We start from the raw sequence: 19,240 nt of genomic DNA, 5'->3' as shown, positions 1-19,240 counted from the left end.
ATTTTAATGTGAAAGATTTTCCACTTCTAAGTAGGGTGTCTTTCAGTAAATTAAACTTTTTTTTAAAAAATTGATCAAGCTTAAAGTTTTTGGTAACACTTTACAATAAGGTTAATTTGTTAACATTAGTTAATGTAACATGAACTAACCATGAGCAATACATTTACTGTATTTGTTCATCTTTGTTAACGCAAGTTAATAAGAATACAGTTCAGAGTTTGTTCATGTTACTTCACAGTGAATTAAATGTTAATAAATGTTTAACAAATACATACAATATAAACATTAAATGTTAACAGATATTAATCTCGGTTTTAATAATGTGCTAGTAAATGTTGAAATCAACATTAACAAAGAATATTAAATGCTGTAGTAATGTTAAAGGGTTAGTTCACCCAAAAATGAAAATTCAGTCATTAATTACTCATCCTCATGTCGTTCTACACCTTCGTTCATCTTCAGAACACAAATTAAGATATTTTTGATGAAATCTGATGGCTCATTGAGGCCTGCATTCAAAGCAATGACATTTCTCTCAATATTTAAAACAGTTCATGTGAGTTCAGTGGTTCTAGCTCAATATTATAAAGAGATGAGAATATTTTTGTGCGCCAAAAAAACACAATATTGACTTTTCATCAATATAGTGATGGGCCGTTTTCAAAACACTGCTTCAGAGCTTTACGAATCAAATCAGTGACTCAGAGCTCCTATCAAACAGCTAAACTGCTGAAATCACATGACTTTGGCGCTCCGAGTGACTGATTCGATTCGTAAAGCTCTGAAGCAGTGTTTTGAAATCGGCCCATCACTATATTGATGAAAAGTCAATATTGTGTTTTTCTGGCGCACAAAATATTCTCTTTGCTTTATAATATTAATGTTGAACCACTGAACTCACATGAACTGATTTAAATATGTTTTTAGTAGCTTTATGGATCGTGAGAGAGGAAATGTCTTTGCTATCAATGCAGGCCTCACTGAGCCATCAGATTTTATCAAAAATATCTTAATTTGTGTTCTGAAGAATGAAGGTTTTACAGGTGTAGAACGACATGAGGGTGAGTAATAAATTACATTATTTTCATTTTTGGGTGAACTAACCCTTTAAATAATGTTAACTAATGAACCTTATTGTAAATTGTTACCAAGCTGTTTAAAAAAAACATACAGTTTCTGAATTGCTTAAATAAAGTTCTTTGTTTTGCTTTCTTTTCTACAAAATATGTTCCACCCTGACAGACAGTGTTCTCTCAGTGGAGAACGGTTAGAAAAAACAACAGCGAAACCCATGGGAAAAGGTTTTGGGCATTTGTGAGTTATTCACATGTTGGTTAAAAGGATTAGAAATCCTAATTTGGGCATTTAAGATTTTTCAACATTAAATATTTAAATCATAACTGGAGCTTAAAAAGCATTCACAACACATTTAAAAAACAGTGTTTATTGTTTTGAGACAATGTGCAACACAAATAGTACATTTAAATATTACATTTAAACCGCACAAAGAACACAGTGAGGGTAATGAATATTTAAAAAAACAAAAACAAAGTCTTAATCCCATCAAACATGCATTTTGCCTAACAAACAGACTGCTGTTTAATTGCGTAACTCGAGGAGGTCAACAGGACACGGTTACAGAGATGAGGCGGGCATCGGAGCTTCTTTATCGACCACTGAATGGTAGAAGCGTTTGGTATTTTCTCCATCTGCACTCCTATAGGTCAACCTCAACGCCGTGTAACTTCACCAGCTAATCGACGGAGGCGAAGCACGCCGAGAGCCCTGCCACTCGTCACACTAGCCAATAGGAGCGCGACCATGGATGTCAAGGATTGGTTGAATTCATCTCGACTCCAGGACGACACTTCTACGCTCGAAAACAAACGCAGTATAGAAAAATTAATGCTAGTATAATTCCCGAATCCTTTCAACGGGACTGTCAATTTTTGGGTTGGCGATCTTATATCCGCAGCAGAAAGGTATAAATCATGGAAAATGGGTCCAGCAGGAGCAGATGGCTGCGGCGCTCGTAGCCAACAGGAAGAGCTAGCCTGCTAGCTTTCAGGCGAATTTCACTACGGACAAATCCACCAGAAATTTGAAGGAAAGCCCGTCAGGTAAATATGCTGGGCTGCTTATTATACTACAAGGATATGCTCCCGCCGCTTTTGAAACCATATAATGTTCAAAATGAGCAATATACCATGTTTAGAGATTCAAATTGGACCGTGTGTGTCTGCCTGTGTTGTCCAGTGAGCTAACCGGACCTCGGTGGTTTGGGATGAAGTCCATTAACTCGACTCCCCCGAAACTGATTTATGGCCCCTCGCGCTGCTGTGACCAGTAATAACCAGCATTTATGAACTGGCGAAATCAATTACCCTATTACATCTAGTCAGGTGTGCTGTTTTTATATCAACTAACGTTAATTGGCGCGATCAAAGGTGCTCGATGACAGATGAGGGTATCACCGCGAGAGCATGTCGCCAAATGTGTTATTTTTACTATAATCTAATCTAACGTAATCTAATCTAATCTCTTATAGTTTTTTTTTTACTACCCATTTTGACTTTCATTTTCTCTTCGGCGCTGTGATTTGTGGAGCTGCTGTCTGTTTTCAGGCTCGAACTCGATCACAACTCAAGTGTTGAAGTGTTTTCAGACTCAGTCGCTGCTTTGTAGTGCGACTCCTGACCTGTCAGCGGAGAGCAAGTTTATAATATGTATTTTAATCCACCAGAGGAGGAGATTTGCTTGCAACAATCCGCAGAGTTACAATGACACTATGCTATGCAGAGTAATATAAGATTCAGTCAATGAATTTACAACTAAATGTCTTCTGTCATAAACAAGTTATATCGATGGCATTTTATTCTGCATTTGCCAACTAGAGTCTCTTCCTGAGGAAATAAGAATGATTTTGCCATACATTTTTTTTTGTTCTTCTGCTGATTACACACTGTAAAAAAAAAAAAAAAAAAAAACCTTATGCTTTGAGATTTTTAGATTCTCTGAACTATAATTAAATTTGGATTTGTATGTTTACTAAATGCAAAATGCTACATTCAGCCAATACATTTATCAAGATGTCTTGTTAAAGAACATTTTAATTAGTAACAGTGAGTTGATCTATAATTTTGGTTTATATATCTATAAGTACACTAAGATTTTTATGTTTTTTAAAGAAGTCTCTTCTGCTCACCAAGGCTTCATTTATTTGATCCAAAATACGGCAAAAAACTGTAATATTGTGAAATATTTTTACTATTTAAAATAACTGTTTTCTATTTGAATATATTTTAAAATGTGATTTTATTCCTGTGATGTCAAAGCTGAATTTTCAGCATCATTACTCCAGCCTTCAGTGTCACATGATCCTTCAGAAATCATTCTGATATGATGATTTGATGATTAAGAAACATTTTTATCAATGTTGAAAACTGTGGTGTACAATTTGATGAATAGAAAGTTTAAAAGAACAGCATTAATCTGAAATATACAGCTTTAGCAACATTATATATGTCTATACTGTCACTTTTGATCAAGTTAATGCATCCTTGCTGAATAAAAGTATTCATTTCTTTACAAAAACTTGTTTATTTCAGATAAATACTGTTCTTTTGAACTTTCTATTTATCAAATAATCCTGAAAAAGCCACTTTGGTATTTTATTTTCCCTAAAAAAATGGTTTTAAGCCAGTTATTTACATCTGTAGTGCAGGGTTGTCCAAACTCAGTCCTGGAGGGCCACTGTCCTGCAGAGTTTAGCTTCAGCTTGCCTCAACACACCTGCCTGGAAGTTTTTAGTAATCCTGAAGACGTTGATTAGATGGTTCAGGCGTGCTTAATTAGGGTTGGAGCGAAACTCTGTAGGACAGTGGACACCCTTGCTGTAGTGTGTCAGTATGAAATATCAGTTTACATTTCCAAACATTCCTTTTGTCATTAATTGTAATAATCCAGTGAGATTTTAGTATGCACAAGGAGTCTGTCAACAGCCGGTATGCTCCACACATCTGATCTGATCTTTGCATTTAAAAACGTTTTTTTCCTAGGTACACTTGCACATAGTTTTTATTAAATGGCTTTGGAGGTGGGTTTCTTCAAACATCTTGGAAACGTTGTCACAGTTCTTCTGGATTTAGGTTATAAACTATTCAGAATTCAGTATTAAAGTTAGTGAGGTTATTACTTTGATGTGTGCTATTTTACAATGGGTTATCAATATTATTGGTTTTTTTTTTTATTAATGCAGAAAGACAATTACAATAAGGCAGTACAAAATCATATAAAAGAACAGAGCACAATTCTGTAAAAAGGAAACATAAATAGGAAAAAGGGAAAAAAAGAATACAAATAAAAAAAATTGTACATCAGGGTCTTCTAATGGCTTAAATTTCTTCAATAAACCAAGTAGTCTTCTTCCACTTTGCAGTTTTACCATTCTTATAGATTTACAGAAAATCCAAAATTATTTCTGAAAAACAATGGCTTTGTTTTCAGGCACTTGCATTTATGAATATAAAATTTCCACAAAATGGAAATATTGTTCAGAAGAAATTGAATTTGTACATCTTCCATTATTATACAAAAAGTCTGTCCTTTTCAGAAAATGGAAAAAATCAAATTAACTGTCTTTTTGAGCCACTCGTAAATGTCAGACAAAAAGGCTTTACTAAATATACAAAAAAAAAAAAAAAAAAAAAAACGTGCTAAATGTCCTGTTGTTTCTATTTTGGAATCACAGAAAGTACAATTATTGTGATCAATATTGAATCTATGCCTAAGAAGCTCTAAGGATGGGTAAATATCATTAAAAGTTTTAAAGTGCATTTCATTTACTTTGGGAGGTATAGGAAAGGAAAGATACATAGTTCTTAAAGTATTAGTTCACTTACAAATTTTCCTGATAATTTTCTCACCCCAATGTCATCTAAGATGTCCATGTCCTTCTTTCTTCAGTCGAAAAGAAATGAAGGTTTTTGATGAAAACATTCCAGGATTATTCTCCTTATAATTGACTTCAGTGGCCTCCAGACAGTTGAAGGTCAAAATTACAGTTTCAGTGCAGCTTCAAAGGCCTTTAAACGATACCAGACGAGGAATAAGGGTCTTATCTAGCGAAACCATCTGTCATTTTCTAAAAAAATACAACTGTATATACTTTATGAACACAAATGATCACCTTGCATGAGCTTCCGCTTTTTGTATTCTTCAAAAAGCTTATGCTGTATGTCCTACGCCTTCCCTATTCTACTTACGGAAAAAATGGAACTGCCGCTACGTTCGTTCCGTAAGTAGAATAAGCTTTTTGAAGAATACGAAAAGCGGAAGCACATGCAAGGTGATCATTTGTGTTCATAAAGTATATATAGTTGTATTTTTTTTTTTAGAAAATGACAGATGGTTTCGCTAGATATGACCCTTATTCCTCATCTGGTATCGTTTAAAGCCCTTTGAAGCTGCACTGAAACTGTAATTTTGACCTTCAACCGTCTGGAGTGTTTTCATCAAAAACCTTAATTTCTTTTCGACTGAAGAAAGAAAGACACGAACATCTTAGGTGACATGGGGGTAAGAAAATTATCAGGAAAAGTTTATTTAAAAGTGGACTAATCCTTTAGTAATAGAGCTCTTTGGAAAAAGTTGAGTCACACATTATTTCGACTAACTTGATTTGGATATTTCTAACTAACATAACAAAAGCCTTTGGAATACAATTCAATACCTTAACATATTGCTTGTGACCACACTGAAACTTATACTTTTCACAGAAAGTCCTGTAATTCATAAAATGACCTTCCTCATCAAAAAGATGAACAACAGACCAGATACCTCTCTCCCACCAATCGCTTATAAAAAGTGGCTTGTTCCTAAATAAAATATACCTATTGTTCCAAATTGGTAAATTGTGAGGGGAAAAATTGTTTATAAATCAACTTCCAGTATAAAAGAACTTTCTTATGTAATTCTGACAATTTGAGATGGAGTTGTTGTAAAGTGAAGTCACAGCGTAATAAGAATTCAACACTTTTAAAGATACTCCTAGGGGCACAAAACAAAAAAAAAACTTATTATTTGTTAGAAAATGTTTAAGCCAATTAATTTTAAATCCCATTCATGCAGTCAAAATCTATGGCCTGTAATTGATGTGTGCTATTATACAATGGGTTGTCAATATTTTAAATGTTATTGACCACAACTGCTGTTACAGTAGGCCCAGTAACACTTTGTAATAAATTCAATATTACAGTCTAGTTTTTCTCACTGCAATTATGTTAAGAGATACTTAAATTTGTGTAAAATACAGTGGAGTTCAAAAGCCTGAGACTGCATTAATCATTTATGTTTCAAAATCTGAAAAAAAAAAGCAAAGCTTCATGGTGGACAAACACATTTAATGTAAAATAAATTGTAGATATTTCAGATTCTTTTTATAGGTCTCTAAAAATGCACATTAAAAAATGTAGATTTGTGGCACTGATCATCTGGCTTATTACAGATTGTCAGATGTTCTTGCTTGCATTGAAGCTTAAGATGCTCTTTTGAACATTCTCTCACATCATACTGCTGTCATTAGGGCAAAATAATCACATTTCATTCAAATTGTGAATAAATAAGTTGTTTTAAATGGAAATATTTTCACTAGTGGTCTCAGATTATTGGACACCACTGTAAATAATTTCTTTTACAGTAAGATGAAGTTATATTTGTAGAAAGGAAAAATCACAGTCGCTCTCCTTCTTTTCTATGCTTTATGCTTGTGTTGAATGACCTGCAGCTGTTCGAATGTGTAACTCACCAGCTTCATTTTGTTCCAGCATGTTGATGGTGGGCGACCATGGAGGGATCTTATAGAATGAGTGTGAGAGAGCTTTGTGAGACAGATGATCTGGCCACGAGTCTGGTGTTGGATCCCTTACTGGGGTTCAGCACCCATAAGATGAACATAAGGTACTTATTCAGCTCTACTCTTTTGTGCTACTGCTGTATACAAGATGGACAGATTTTATGCACAGTATTTAAAGAAAAACTATTTTTGTTTTGTTGTTCTGATAGTATTTTCATATACAGATAAATAATAAAATCTGAAATGCAATCTGTCTGTTTTACATAGTAATGTGTAAAACATAATTTGTGTCCCAATTTGCATACTATCTGCCCTGAAAAGTATTTGAAATTAGAATTAGTGAGTCCCAAATCGAAGCATGTTGAAATGTGGATTCCAAAGATATGGTCTACTTCTTCCAGTTACAATCTGAAGTGCAGATCCGTGCACACTCTGATAGCTAATATTGCCCACAACCCATTGCGTGTTGGACGAGGATTTGATTAGAACTACAAACTTGAATAAAAATTGTTAAAAAACTACAAACATGGCAGATATGTAGGTAGTAGAGAGGTTTAGATAAAGGGGTTTGAGTGATTCATAATCAGTTTATACGTGTTACCAATGTCTTTTCATCAGGTTAAATACTATGACTTTTCCCTCAATAAACTCCTAATTTACTGCTTATTATTAGTTAGTAAGTTAGTTAAGTTTAGGTATTGGGTAGGATTAAGAATGTAGAATAAGTTGATGCAGAAAAAGGCATTAATATGTGCTTAATAAGTACTAATAAATAGCAAATATTGTATAATATGCATGCTAATGAGCAACTAGTTACAAGACCCTAAAATAAAGTGTTACCAAGATATTTATTTAATGTTATCCACATTATATTTCATCTGTAACAGCATTGTGAACTTTTATAAAGATACGTTTGGTTATTAACTAAGGAGGGTTCTCCACATGAAAGCGACTGGCAGATCAACGTGCTACTACATTTCTCTCAGATATGGCAGGAAATTAAATTAAATTGAATTTGGAGGAATTTAACTGTGACAAGATGACTGACAGGGCAGTTTAAACGGTGACAGGATGCACATAACTAAGTGACAGAGCTGTCCGTTGAAGACGCAAGTATGACTAAGTAGTATGACCCAAAGCTTGCTTACTGTTCTGCTACACACTCAAAAGCATGTACTTTTTCTTCAAAAAAACAGTATATGCTTTTAGGACATAGTGTAGGCAGCATGTAGGCAAATCGGGATGCAGCAATAGACTACTGTTCAGATTTTCAGGTTCGTGTTTTTGAAAGCAGTCTCTTATGCTCACCAAAGCTACATTTATTTGATTAAAAAAAAATAGTAAAACTGTACTATTGTGTGAAATTATTACAATTTAAAATAACTCTTCTATTTTAATATATTATAAAATATAATTCGTTCCTTTAATAGTAAAGCTGAATTTTCAGCATCATTACTCCAGTCTTCAGTGTCACATTTCCTATTATTAATGCTGAAAATGGTTGTGCTGCTTAATATTTTTGTGGAAGCACTTTTTTGAAATCTTCTGTAACATTATGAATGTCTTTACTCTCACTTTTGACCAATTTAATGTGTTCTTGCTGAATAAAAATATTAATTTCTTTTTAAAAATAGGTTTTATTGGCCCCAGACTTTTAAACTGTAGTTTTTCTTCCATTTATAATTGTTTTGTTTTTTTTTCACTCTGTGAATGTTTTAAGTCCTCCCCCTGAGATCCGGCGATGGGGCTACCTCAGAGAGACCCTTCTGCGCTTCAAACGCACACATGACTTCCAGGCCACCTTTGATGCTCTGTTGGATGGGGAATGGGTCAGTGGCTATTTCACTGAGCTGGGTTCACACAGACAGGAGTTGTTAAAGCAGCATGTGAGTATAATATGTTATCCATAATTGGTGAACGTTCACCTTTCCCTGTTTGTTCGTGTGTCATCACCATCACCAAATAGGAATGTGTGAATGGGTTTTGAATGTGTAGCTGTTTTTGTGTTTAGTGAAGTAACGAAGTAGTGGTTTGCCTTTACTTCAAAATGTTTGTCTTTGCTGGATCACTTGTTTGCTATCTTGATGAGTACAGTCTCTCTGTACACATTTATTGTAGACTAGATTCATTCATTTATTCATCTGTGTGCGTGTGTTCCCTGTATGATTTACAGGATTACTGAGGGAGAATCTCTTTCATAAATAAGCAAAATGGACCAAAAATACCTTTTAAAAGTTTGGGGTCAGTAAGATTTTTTTGAAAGAAATAAATTAATTCCTTTAAATACTTTTAAAATATGAAAAGATCTTGCTGACCCCAAATGTTCGAAACAAAGTCTCAAATTTTGTAATTTTTAAAGAAATGTAAACGATAAATACCGTTTTGTGGCTCTTTAATGTCGTGACAGATTGTTGTAGCGCCTCAGATCAAGCGACTCATGAACCGATCATCTCTTTTTAATAGTTAATTTATGGCATCAAATAAACATGAATGAACCACATTTCAACCGCAAAAAAGATGTCAGTACACATAATTTAAGTTCAAGTCCACCAATGTTAATCTACTAACTTTTCCTGTCAGATAAAATGGCGGATTCTGCTTTATGATTGGTTAGATCGCCTGTCAATCAAACTCCCGGCAAAGGGTCAATTGGAATTGAATCAACTTGAGAAATCTACACTGATACCTTGCCCTAAGAAAGACAACAGAAATGTTCCTACTATGCTCTACCATAATTTGTCTCCCTGAATTTGAATCTCCAAACGCTCCAGTAGTAAACGTTCTGAGTGTGGTGTCGTGTCTGTGAGGGCTTGGCTTTTGTAATACAAGTTATTAGAATTTGGTCTGATTAAAGACAAGCACAGTGCACAGCATTAGTTTGATTCAAAGTATGGTAATTTTTGAATGTTGCAGTGTGCTTTTAAAAACTACTTCATCTCTTTTCTTCAGATGTATCGCTATATGACAGCTTTTCTGTTGGACAGTGGAGTGAACATTGAGCCGTGTAACCGCTATTCCTCTGAGACTAATGGAGCCAAAATCACATCCACCCGGCACTGGTTAGAAACACCTTTTTATATATATATCATAAAATATAATAATTATGATTTAATTAATGATCATTAAATCATCATTATTTTCCTGTATTGTCTGTATTGTATGAAGTGCTATAAAAATAAATGTCTTAACATGTAACTTTTTAATTTTGGTGAACACTATATTTGAGGATATAATAATGTTGAATTCTCCAGGTTTGTGGGAGAACGGGTGGAGGTACTGCAGGGCTGTATAGCTGAGTTAAGCCCTGAAGATAGTGCCGTGCTCAGAGCAGGAGTGAATGACTTCAGTGTCATGTACTCGACGCGCAAGAGATGTGCTCAGCTTTGGCTGGGGCCCGCTGCCTTCATTAATCATGGTGAGAGAGCCTGTATACATTTACTCATCAGTAATATTTAATTTTTCAAAATTTGGTCTTTGGTAAAGTACATGATCTGATTGTGCTTTTTTTTTTTTCTCTTGATTTTTGTTGTTTGGAGAAGACTGCAGACCCAACTGTAAGGTAAGATGCGAAGTTATGACTCTTGCTTTCATGGGGAATATTTTGAATTGCTTGGTTGTATAAAGATCCTGTACATATGTAGTGTATCTTGCAGCGTAAATGTACATTTATACAATTAATGCGTTAAACTCCTCTGTAGAGGAGTCACAATAGATCTGCACATACGGTCTGGCAATGTAAATGCAGCTTAATATAACTGTTGCTGTTTATGTCTTTAATCATTTTCAAAAGTCTGGGTCCTAGACAACAACTTATACATAGATGTATATAGAAAAAATACACTGTTCAAAAGTCAGTAAGATTTTAATACTTTTTAGCAAGGATGTAATAAATTGATATTGAGTATCTGTAAAGACATTTATAATGTTACAGAAGATTTCCATTTTAAAAAAAATGGTGTTCTTTTAACACATATATTCATAAAAGAATCCTGAAAATAATGCATCACAGTATCCACAGAAATCACCCCCGCCCCCCACACACCTTATTTAAATGACATTTGCATAATTTGTTTTACTTGTTTCCTAGCATATGACAACAGATTATAGTCAAACAGTTTATACTGAAAAGTAATTTGCTCATAATGTTTGTTTCTGTTCCTCCTGTTAGTTTGTCCCGGGAGACAAGAATGGAGCTTGTGTAAAAGTGGTGCGGCCCATCTCACCAGGGGAAGAGATTACCTGTTACTATGGGGACAGCTTTTTTGGGGAGAATAATGAAATGTGTGAATGTTGCACATGTGAGAGGTGAGAGTAAATCTGTTAATACTGCTTTAAGGCCATCTGCTATTGACATTTTAGTGATGTTAGATCTATGATACATAATTATCTCAATGGATGCATGTAATTATTATGAGCTGTATTAGGTTTTTAATGTCAATTAGGTTTCTAATGACAGAAATCCATTTAAAAGCCTTTTAAATATATTTTTATCACAAATCTAATGATGCCAATCTATGCAGGAGAGGGGAGGGATCATTTAAGAAGAGAGACCAGTTACCAGATGAGGCTTGCTCCGGAGATCCTTCAGGACAGAAATATGAGTTCAGAGAGACCGATCTAAGGCTTAACAGGAATAGGGGAAATGGCACTCCAAAGCCATTTCTCACTGTATCAAACTCTGGTATGCTTGTTATACCATTCACATTTTCTTTTCTTATATTATTTGTGTCACAGAGCAAAATGTATGTGTTTTGAGTGTACAATCACAAAGGATATAATTAAACATACCATGCAATTTCCTAATAATCTGGTGAAAAAGCGAGTATTGTCAACTAATCTCACTATTATCAACCACTTAACTCTGGCTATCTGTTCTTCTCATTTGATTCTTTGTCAGTCTTGCCAATGAGGAATACATTTTCCCAACGGACGAAGAGGAACGCCCTTGTTTTGAGCAAGATGAGAAAGACTGATAGGCGGAGGAGGGAGGAGCATTGCAAACAGGTGGAAAAGAGAACACAAAACCTCTTATCTTTTCCTCACCTTGAGCTAAAGGAGCTGAGCATCTGCCTCTATCGGCACAGCACAAATTTCCTATTAAGCTGTAAGGACCCCTTGAGCAAAGAAAGGGCCCTGCTCTACCTAATTGAGAGAGAGCGACCAAAACCAGAGAGGATCACAAAGAGCAGCAAATTTGTCTCTCCAACAGCCACCAGTGCTAACGTGAATGGACCAGAGGAGAGAAAGGGCAAGGATGGAGAAATGTTAAATGCAGATCCTGTCATTAGATTTAAACCTTTCACTCTTGGATGTGTTTCCAGTGTACATGAAAGAAACGGTATGAAGGCCAAGGGACGTAATAATGATGCATCTTCTGTTAGAATTGTCCAAAAGGGCATTTCCTCAAGGACCAGGAATATTCTTCGTAGTCGTTGGAGCAGTCTCCGAGCAAGGACTGGATCTAAACTCTCCAGATTCAACAAAAGGAGGACCAGACTGATCAAATCGAACTCTAAACTTTCTACAGACCGAAATGAATGCTCTGACTCGCAGACCAGAGTTGGGAAAAAAGGAAGTGAGGTTGAGTCCAAGGACATTACTAATGCTGTTTTAATCTCTCCTGGTAAACCGTGTCCTGATAAAAATTTACACATTGATGGAGACGCTGGAGCTAACAGTGACAAATCATCACAAACAGAGAGCATGGTGATCAGAAAGGCGCAGCAGAGAGTCTCTAGGGATCGCCTCAGGGAAGTGGCTGGCGACGGGAAACACATCAGCAGTTCCATTACTCCTAGGGAAGGTGATGTTAGTTCTTGTGTAGCTTCAGAGACCTCAGGGGATAACAAGCAAAACCACAGGCAGTCTGTCTCTTCTAGTGCTGTAAGCGTTACGCCCTCCTTGTCTTCACCATCTCTTAACAGTTCTATCTCTTTCCTCTCAGGGTCAAATCGTTACCTCAGAGTAAGTCTGGTTAGGGTGGCTATCCCAGGAAAACCAGAAGTCGAAAGTACAGGTCAGAGGAAGGCAGACAGTAGAAAAGACAAGGGTACAGCCCCACCAGCAGCATCAGTACAGCAGAGCACAAAGTTAAATGGGAGCAAAGAAAGCAATAGACAAGGTAAGAAAGGGGTAAAGGAGTTGTATTTCACACCAGTAAATATGGAGAGTGCAGATAAGTACTTAAAAGTAACTTGTGATTTAGAGATTGGCAAAACACATCCTGTTGTGAAAGAACTCGTGGATGTGTACGGTAAGGATAGCCACAGTGAGCGTGAAATTGATTGTAAGGAAGATAATAACGTTGTAACTGTTGCATCTGTTGAGGTCACAATTCCCAAAAAATCAGAAGATTCTATAAAGAAACGGAAAAGAGCAGACAAGGATGAGAAACAAACAAATGTTGAGGATATAACTGAGGTGCAAGATAAAGAAAGAGTCAAGAAGCAGGGAGAAGGAAATTACTTGAAAAAGAAAGCGTTAACGGCACATTTTGGGGGCAGGACTGTTGTTGTTAAAGAGGCAAAGGTACTCTTGACGGATATTAGAAAGAGTTTGAGTGACAAGTTTAATCAACAAGATAAAAATGCTGATGACCACCAACTTCCATGCAGTTACAGTGATAACAAAGAAGTTGATAACCTGAAGACACTATCGCTTGCTGACAAAGAGACAAAGGACAAGCATGATGCACTTAACAGAAATGAGCACCCTATTCAGGGACTCCCTGCAGCTGATCAGTCATATGTACGTCGAGATGCTCAAGTGAGACAGCCAGAAAACACTTCAGTTTCCTCAGAGCCTCCATCCATGGTTTGTCTGGATCATAGTCCCCAGAGCAGTATACCCTTAAAGAAACGAGCATTTCGAGAATCACTTGATACAGACCCGGAACAGGACGTTAATGCACCTGCAAAACCGTGTACGGATGTCAGTAACGACACAGAACTCAATTCGGACAATCTGTTACCTAAGCCAAGTGAAAGCAGTGTGGAGACAACATTGCTGAAATGTTCAGTACCAGAATCAAGTTTAACTCTTAAAGGCAATGTTGGTGTTGGGTCCAAAAAGCGTGGCTCATCCAAGTTGAAACAATGCTGTAAAGGTCTTCAGAGTGCTCGGCGTGGACCAGTAAGAAACAGTGTCAGAGTTTCTGAATACAGGAATAGCACAAGTAATGTACCTGTTTGTGAGAGGACAATCAAAGACCTTAAGAGTGAAACATCCAAAATTAATGAAGAAATGGTTAAATGCAACATGAGAGAGGAGAACCAAGCGAAAAGTGAGGAAGGAGTAGAAGGAAGAACTACAGGACCAGGGGACTGTGAGAATATGGATAATATAGAAGATGCCATCAGAGATGAGTTGTCTACCTCAGAGGATTTGGATAAGACAGAAGAAGACCAGAGGCTAAATGTCAGAATCCGCCTGAAGAGGAAAAGGGGGAAGGAGTGGGAAATGGAGAGTACAGATGAAGCAGAAAGTGTTGTGGACAAATCAAGCCCACAACAATGCTTGTCTTTAGGTGACCCTTTTAGGGCCATTTTGGATTCTGTCTCAATTTTAAATGCAGAAATGGAGAGGATTCGGGGTCATGGGGAGGCTGATAAAGGCATAGGTTTGGAGAAAGCCACCAAAGCAGTCCAAGACGTGTTAGAGCATTGCAGAAAAGAATGTGCAACTAAGAAAAAAAAAGAATCAAAAGTTTGCATCAACAAAAAAAGCAGCAAATGCACACCAAAAGAAATTGTTCAAGACACTCCCGATGTAACCAATGCACAACTCAAACAAAACTCATCTGGTCCAAAAATTGAAACGGACATTGATGATGTTAAACCGTTACCTCTGATTAGATTGTGCAGGAGAGCTGAAGGCAAGTGGGAGGTGGAATGGAAAGAAGTTCAAAATGAAGATGGGAGCGTTAATACTGTGTACAGGGAGCCAAAGAAGTTAACATCTGTCTCTTCTACAGCAGCAATACTGGAACAGATGCCTCTCAGCAAAGTTAAAGAGGAAAACCCATCTCCGTGCCAGCAAATAATGGCAGTGCGTAGTTGTACCAAGGGGACTGAGACCTTCAAAGATCCAGTGAGTTTTCAGACTTCACCTCTACTATTATCCCTTTCACCTTTATCACTTTACTCTCCCTGTTATGATGGGCTGACAGGAGTTACTAATGTCAATAGGACCACTGAAGCAAAAGAGGATATAAGAGAGCCTGTGTCAGACAATTCCAATACTCTTAAGCCTGGAGTTAGTAGGACTGAGAATAAAGGAAGGAATGACATTTGCTTGAGTCACAATTTGTTTCAGATTAATAAAAGTCTGTCAAAACTCCAGGCTCTGAGCCAGTCACAGGTATCCGAGAAAAGTGTTCCTACTAACACCAGTGTAACCTCCTCTCAGAACCAGTCTCCTCCGATCTCTCCCTTCACCACGGAGTGCAGCTTTAGTAACTATTCAGAGGATGTGCTTGACTTTCCATGTTTAAATCTTGAAAGCTACGATCAGATGCCTGCACAAAACAGCTTGGCAAGCTCTTTGATAGATTACTGTCCTGGTGAACCACATAACACGGGATCCTTCAGCAGCCCCTTCTCCCAGAGTCCCACTGATGCATGGAATCCAGAGACCCCTTACCTAGGATCCCCAAGCCCAGTGAGTAACTTCAGTAGCGGTGAAGATTTAAGCTTCCCTGATCTTGTCTTTGCTCAGTCTGACACATCCTCATCTATTGGTGCGCCTCAACTGCTCTTCAAAGATAAGTTATGTAATACAGCCACAAGTTCTGCTCCTCTTCAAGACCCTGAGAAAGATCTGTACTTGTCTGATGATGAGTTGTCAAAAAGTCCCATAGATCTCCAGGTGCAGGAAGATTCAGCAACACAGTTTCTCCCCAAAGACCTGACTATGTTTAACAATGCTTCTACAAGTGCTAAACAGCCTGTACACTCAACTGTGCGCTTGCATCCTCAGGATAAAAAGTTAAACTTTCTTGATTCCATTGTTAACACAAAGTCCTCTCAGTCAGGCCTTGCTAAAGTTGATGCTAAAGACAAAACTCATGGACCTCTCAACTTGCATAGCTCAAATGCTAAGTCCGAATCTGTCATTTCAAACCAGTCAATGCAAAGCCTACATGGTGCTGGACCTCAGAGTAACCTTGTTACACCCTTCCATTCCCTTCACGTAGGAAATAAATCAACCTCACTTGGCGAGTATTCAGGTGCATTCAACTCTGGTAATGCACATTTTCGTAGCAATGATAAGAAGCTTCCTTTTTTTCCAAACCCCAAGAATGTCCCAAAATCAGAGGTAGGCCAAAATGCTTGTCAAATTTCCATGGCTGCAGGCAGCTCAAAATCTCACAACAACCTGGAAAGCATCTTTACTTGTCCCGGACCATCAAGTTCTCACAGTGGAAAAGATTCTTCGGCTAGATGTCCTAATGCTGGTTTCTCGAGATTTACTGAAAATCTGCAAAAAAGCCCAAAGAACATCCTTTCCAAACAGTACCCTGCAAATCCCGGTCAGCAAGGTGATCACATTCACCCTGTCTATTTCATTAGCTCTAGCAAAACTACAACAAATGCTTTCAAGAACATTGCAGGTATGAAACCTCAGATCTCAAGAAATGATAAAGATCCATCCTTGCCCTCCACATATTTATTTTCCTCATCTCAAAGTTCTCAATGTTACAGTACAACACAAAGCAAACTCTCAAAACTGGAGAAACCCCATGCTGTTGTGGCTCCCACTCAAAACACTCAGCTTTCTGGAGTGTCTTCTGTTCAGCCCAGTAAGAACCAGATGTGTCCAAACGTTTCTCACTGTGATTCTTCTGATTTCAACTTCAGCTCCTCCCTTTCACCTCCTTTGTCGCAGCACAGCAGTCCTCATCTGGGACGCAGAGAAACCTCAATCAATGAGGTCCCATTGATTAAAACTCAGTCAACCACCTTTGAACACAGTCAGCCTCCTCACCAGTCTTATGTGGTAAACTTTACCGGAGATCATTCTGTGACTCTGGGGTACAGTGGCGATGGTGAAAGCTTAAATTACACTGGTTCAGGACCTGCAAATTACACTTATCATTGTCTTATGGAGCCTTCAGGAACACAAGGAAGGCTGGTTGTAGAAGCATGTGGTCCCTCAAACTTCACACCTGCTCCCTCTGTGAGTAGGTCTAAAGTCCACGGAGGCCAAAGTGGAAAGGTTCAGCAGCATCAAGGGCAGCCTGGAACTCACCCATATAATTCTCTACACTTCTCCACCTCCCACTCGCAAAGCACCACCATAACGGATCGCAAGCCTAAGAGACTGAGGCTTGTGGTGACTGACGGTACAGTGGATCTGGACCTACAATATACTGATTAATAACGTCCTTTTGTTGTTGATATGCTAAGAAGTTATTTATTTGAAACTTCATTGTAATAAGGTGTTCTTTTTGTTTTCATTAAACTTATATGGATTTATGAAAATTGTCCTGTTCTTAGCATCAAAACTTTCTTGAAATATTTAAAGACTTATTTTTATTAGCACACTTGCTTAATTATTTGTATGCTACATTTAATGAGTTTGTTTAGTACATTATTATAGAATACAATATTTTCATGCTAGTGGTTCCTGTAAGTACAAAAACAAAGGAAAATAGATATTCTGTTGATCCTGTAGTACATAAGACTTGCCACATGATGGGGATGTGGTTCTCCACCATGTGGAAACTCTATTTCCTCCTAGCCTTTTCTGTTCAGAGTTAGCAATCTAGATTGCTGTTGTTAAAAGAACATGTGTCGATCAAATGAGAGGAAAAAAAAGCGTGTATGTCAACTTGCATGGTTCAGTGGGTTTGCACATGAAGGACCAGAGCAAAGTTCATGTGCTTTTGATTTGTCAAGTTGAACAGGAGTGTGCAGTCAATGGTGCATATAATGACACATAATTAGAGCAGCTCTCAGGTGTCCTGTATTTGGATTCCTGCATGTCACATAAGAGAACTGTAGTAGCTGCTACATTAAATGCTTACAAATCACACAAATTTCTGGATCTTGCCATCTGGGATGTAATGATGTAAAGTGGAAAAGATGGGATGTTATTCAAATAAATGTATTTGAATAGCATCCCATTTTTCCACACAAATCACACACTCTTTGCAAGCACAAATGTGTTTTGCTGTTTGATGCTTTTTTTTTTTTTTTATCCAATCATTTGTCTATATCAGCTTCATGGGTTTTTGTATCATATTGGGTATTGCTTTGGTACATTGGGCAAATGCATAATTTAATAGTTACCACTTGTATTACTCTAGAGAGATGTTTAGTGTCCTTTTGGAGCTGATCCTTAATCAGACTCGCTTAACACTTGATAGAATATTGTTACGATAATGTACTGTAGCCCTGTAGGTCACCAAGACCCCAAACCTGACATCACCTCTGAACTTATATTATTATTTTTTTATTATTATTTTTCCCTCCCCAGTCCATGTCAGAGATGGAAGCATTTGTTGGCTTCTTCTCAGTTCTAACAGTTGCAGACATGAGAGCCCTGGGCTGTCCTACATGTTTTTGACATAGTTGTGTTAAGCCTTGCCTTGGTCTATAAAAAGCCAGTGTATTCATTATATTTATTTTAATATGTTCTTAACATGGTGCTTCAATATAACTTAATTTTTTGATTGTACTGAATTTAATGTATTTTACTGTTTTTTAATATCTACAATTCAGATGTCTTTTTTCCGGTATGTCTTGTATGGCCATCCTGTTTGTTACTTAGGACATTTGAGATAAATTTTAAATTGTAATGTTCCACTGTATAATTGTAAAAAAAAAATGAAAGTAATGCAATTAAAATGAAATGATTTTAAAAGAAACTGCTCTTGGTATTTAAGCATATTGAAATTTAACACTGACATTTAGTTTCTGGTATCTCTCTGTCTGTCTATCATACCCAGGTGGGGGGAAAAAGTACACTTTTATTATATATGTATGTATGTGTATATATACATTCACTCACACACACACACACACACACACACGTTTGTTTTTGTGAATTGTGGGGACTTTCCATAGACTTCAATGCATTTTACACTGAACAAACTGTACATTCTATCCCCCTACCCTGCCCCTACCCCTAAACCTAACCCTCACAGGAAACTGTGCAAACTTTTACTTTTTCACAAAAACTCATTCTATATGATTTATAAACCCATTTACATTGTGGGGACCGCTGGCTGGTCCCCACGATGTAGGTGAACTCAGGTTTATATTACATCATGGGGACATTTGGTCCCCACAATGTAATATAAACAAAAGCACACACACACACACACACACACACACACACACACACACACACACACACACACACACACACACACACACACACACA

At 37.1% G+C, this 19,240-nt stretch overlaps 1 protein-coding gene across 1 annotated transcript; it reads left to right on the top strand.

The window, feature by feature from the left end:
• The first annotated feature begins 1,821 nt into the window (after positions 1 to 1,821).
• Positions 1,822 to 17,334, top strand: kmt5c (lysine methyltransferase 5C). The gene is made up of 9 exons (XM_067381945.1): positions 1,822 to 2,120; positions 6,825 to 6,957; positions 8,574 to 8,739; positions 9,803 to 9,912; positions 10,105 to 10,268; positions 10,393 to 10,412; positions 11,022 to 11,158; positions 11,374 to 11,534; positions 11,751 to 17,334. Exons 2-9 carry the CDS (start codon positions 6,845 to 6,847, stop codon positions 17,228 to 17,230), a joined length of 6,351 nt encoding a protein of 2,116 aa, XP_067238046.1. The 5' UTR covers positions 1,822 to 2,120; positions 6,825 to 6,844; the 3' UTR covers positions 17,231 to 17,334.
• The last annotated feature ends 1,906 nt before the right edge of the window (positions 17,335 to 19,240 follow it).

The sequence above is a fragment of the Chanodichthys erythropterus genome, chromosome 3 (genome assembly GCF_024489055.1).
Source record: "Chanodichthys erythropterus isolate Z2021 chromosome 3, ASM2448905v1, whole genome shotgun sequence".
NCBI lineage: Eukaryota > Metazoa > Chordata > Actinopteri > Cypriniformes > Xenocyprididae > Chanodichthys > Chanodichthys erythropterus.
The sequence above is the reverse complement of the archived record's forward strand: the minus strand, read 5'-3'. Positions and strand labels throughout refer to the sequence as shown.